General features: G+C 38.2%; 1 protein-coding gene across 1 annotated transcript in view; it reads right to left on the bottom strand.

Annotated features, from left to right (window-relative positions):
• Positions 1-3,835, bottom strand: part of LOC106869753 (protein FAM221A) — a 20,159-nt gene that overhangs the window by 8,854 nt on the left and 7,470 nt on the right. The window contains exon 3 of the mRNA XM_014915619.2: positions 2,724-2,818. Within this exon, the coding sequence (XP_014771105.1) occupies positions 2,724-2,818 (95 nt within the window). The remainder of the gene's footprint in view (positions 1-2,723; positions 2,819-3,835) is intronic.

Raw genomic sequence — 3,835 nt, 5'->3', positions numbered from 1 at the left:
TTATTGCAAAGGTATTTCAGTTTTTCTAAGCCCTGTAAAAGAACTCAGAAGGTTCAGCCTCCGACCAGGCTTTTTACAATACCATTAAAGCCAGAAACTTTCCAGTACTCCACTATATTAAACTGTTTTCTTCTAAGACTGTTAAAATAAGTACCAGACATAAAAAAAAACGAACCCTGGGGCTGGTTTGTTTGACTAAACTCTTCATGGTGGTATCCTACTATGGCTGCAGTCCAAGGACTCAAACAAGTGAATGGTAAAAGATAACAGTATTTCAAATTTGAGGAGGTAGAGTTTAATATTTTTTTCTTTTCGTTGGGTCTGGAGGAAGGGGCAGTGCCCACATCCCTTGTAGGCCCTCTAGACTGATTACATTGATTCATTCAATGTTCCTCTTGAACCTTTTGTAGGTCAACAGCTGTAGGGAAGACAAGCATTTAAGGAATTTTAGAGGGCTGAGGTTCAAAATCATTCCAAGTGTTTGTCAAGCCCATTGGACAGCCATATACATCCCTAGGGATTGATATTAACTATTTTGCCAACCCCTATTCTGGTCAAGGATGAGATGATCAAGATGTTGTGTGTGTCTGTTCACAATTTCACCTAAAGTAATTAGTGAGAGCATTGTATATATTACCAAGTCATGCTGACTTCATTGGTGACAGTTGGCTGTACTGTTTGCCAAAAATGAATGGTAGATTTAATGACCTTTTTTACCCATACTTATAAATAAAATAAATGCGCCCTTTTAAAGCCTAGCCAGGCTCATGGGCTCGGTTTCCCGGTTTCAATGACGTATGTGTTCCCCAGCTGGATGGGATGCCAGTCCATCGCAGCGTTACTCATTTTTGCCAGCTGAGTGGACTGGAGCAACGTGAAGTGAACCATCCTTATAGCCTGTAAAAAAAATTATGACCGACACAGGCCAATGCAGTTAATGTCTAGTTTGAAGTGCTGCAAGTTAAAAGATAACAAATGACTGGAAAAAAATAAAATGAAAAAAGAAAGAAAATAAATAAAAGAAGTTACGCTTATTGTTTTGCAAGATTCTTGATGTGAAATTGTGTGTTGAAGCAAATGTTGATATACTTGAAGGTGGCCATATTTTGCCAATGAGACACACATACAAGATGCTTGGTCTTTACTCCAATTTTATTATCTCTGCTTTAGCGAAGGCAGAGGTATTGTTTTCAGTCGTGTTTGTTTGTTTGTCCGTGGAGAAGATATCTCAAGAACTGCTGGATGGATTTGGATGAAACTTTCAGGGATGTTTGGCCTTGTGACTGGCACAAACTGATTACATTTTGGCATTGATCCGGTACTGGACAAGGATTCTGGAATTTTGAATTATTTTTCCTGTTTTTTAACTTAATTTTTGAGAGTGGTCAGCTTCACTTTTAGTATTCTCATTTGTGAGAGCAGTTAAGTTTATTTCAGATATTCTCATTTTAAAAATCATCACTGGCTAGTCGTTGAGAGGATGTTGGTATTGCCTAGGCAGAGGTTTGCGCTCTCTGAGTGCTCTTGTTATTATTTTAGTTTCTTTGTCAAAGCTCTTTCTTCACACATCCTGTGACCTCTTCGGGAACTTTCTATCCCACGTGTCTCCTCTTGTTCCGCTTATTCCATTTTGACAAATACACTAAAATAATAATAATAAGGTTGAAGTGAAGACCAAATATATATTGCATGTGTTTAATTGGCAAAACATGACCATCCCCAAGTATAACAATATGAATAAAAGAAAGTTCCAGAAGAAATCCATTGTTGAGAAGAAGAATTTGGTGAAGTACCCATTGTAGGTTGTAGATGTTGTTGAGCCGTTGGTCAGCCTTGTCCAACAGACTTTTAAACAAAGGTGTTCCCATTATGGTCATCCTGTTTTCTTCCACTTATAACATATCCAGCACTTATTACCAACTGTGTTCCCTTCTATTTTTTAAGGTAGTGGAAATAGATTTGGGCAACAACAGGTTACTCTTTCCAGAAGTGTATATAGGTGGTCAGAGTGTCAATCCCACAATCATGAGGTAATGAGTTCAGTTCCAGGACTGGGCTGTGTGCTGTGTTCTTGAGCAAGACACTTTGTCTTAGGTGCTCCAGTTCACTCAGCTGTAGAAATGAGTTGTGACATCACTAGTGCCAAGCTGTATCAACCATAACCTTACCCTTGGATAACATTGGTGGCATGAAGAAGGGCAGCTGGTAGGCACTGGGGGCTGTTGGTCTTCCATAAAAACAACCTTACCCAGACTTGTTCCTTAGAGGGTAACTTTCTAGGTTCACCACCTGACTGGCCTTCGTGCCGGTGGCACGTAAAAGCACCCACTACACTCTCAGAGTGGTTGGTGTTCGGAAGGGCATCCAGCTGTAGAAACTCTGCCAGATCAGATTGGAGCCTGGCGTAGCCATCTGGTTTCACCAGTCCTCAGTCAAATCGTCCAACCCATGCTAGCATGGAAAGCGGACGTTAAACGATGATGATGATGATGATGATGATGATGAATCCCATGGTGTTTCATGACCAAAGTGCATCATTACCCTTTACTCATTACCCTATGTAGAGAAACAGAAGGGTTTAGATCTACCAAGAGTGAATAGTGATATGTGCAGTTAGCATGGTGAACCAGTGAGGTCAAAAGCTAAGTTCAGTGGGAAGAAGAACATGGTTCACATGTAAGCAGAAACAAAATCATCAAAGAAGATATTGAACAAATAAATACCTATGTTGGCAAAAACACATCGTCTCAGGCCCAACCAGTTTACAATCCATGTTATTTGGATTCACCCAACAGGTGAATAGTCGATTTTTCAAACGCTGTAATTGAAAAGAAAAAAAAGATAAAAACTGAATTACTGAATCACAGGGAGAGAAAGATCAGAGATCATCTATTATCCAGATAAGGAAGCCAATCATGCAACTAGACCAGGGGTTTTCAAACTGTGGTCCGCAAGGACAAGACAGGGGGTCTGTGGACAGCAAATACTTTTTATGGGCAATTTGATTTTATACATGTTCTTTAATCGAAATCTTTTAATTGACAATAAACCTATTTGTTAAATACTGTTAAATAAATGAATGTAAAAATATATGTTATTTTAAGCAAATATTTAGGTATAAATTTCATAAGCGTTTATAAGGGAGTCCCTAAGGTAAAGCCTGAAATATAAAGGGGTCCGCAAGTCAAAAAGTTTGAAAACCCCTGAACTAGACGACTAATCCATATGGTCATTTGCATGATTTAATAAATTTTTTTGTCAGCTTTCTAAATTATCAATTTACAGAAAGATAATGCACCCAATTTATATATATGTATGTTTCATAATATGTAGACAAGAAAGTGATATTTTGAACACAGTATAGCCATGAAAACAGCAGAAAAATTGGGTATTTTACCCTTATAAGATGGGGAAAGTTTGTTTACAATATATGTTGTTGCATTCCCCCAAAAACTATGATATTTAGAATTTAATTTGAAGAGATTGTTGTCAGCAGGCAGTTTAGCTTAATGGTAAAATACTTGTTCAGTATCTGAAGGGTGTGGGGTTTGAGTTCCATGGTTGTCTGCTGGAAACTTTTTCCATCTTCTGAGGGTAAAATACCCAATCTTTCTGCTGTTTTCATGGCTATACTGTGTTTGAAATATTACTTTCTTGTCAGTATATTACAAGACAAATTCAACGATGTGTGTGTGTGTGTGTGTGTGTACATATATATATACATATATATATCATCATCATCATCGTTATCGTTTAATGTCCGCTTTCCATGCTAGCATGGGTTGGACGATTTGACTGAAGACTGGTGAACCAGATGGCTACACCATGCTCCAAT

The sequence above is a fragment of the Octopus bimaculoides genome, chromosome 7 (assembly GCF_001194135.2).
Source record: "Octopus bimaculoides isolate UCB-OBI-ISO-001 chromosome 7, ASM119413v2, whole genome shotgun sequence".
NCBI lineage: Eukaryota > Metazoa > Mollusca > Cephalopoda > Octopoda > Octopodidae > Octopus > Octopus bimaculoides.
Note: the sequence above shows the minus strand (reverse complement) of the source record. Positions and strands in the feature narration are given on the sequence as shown.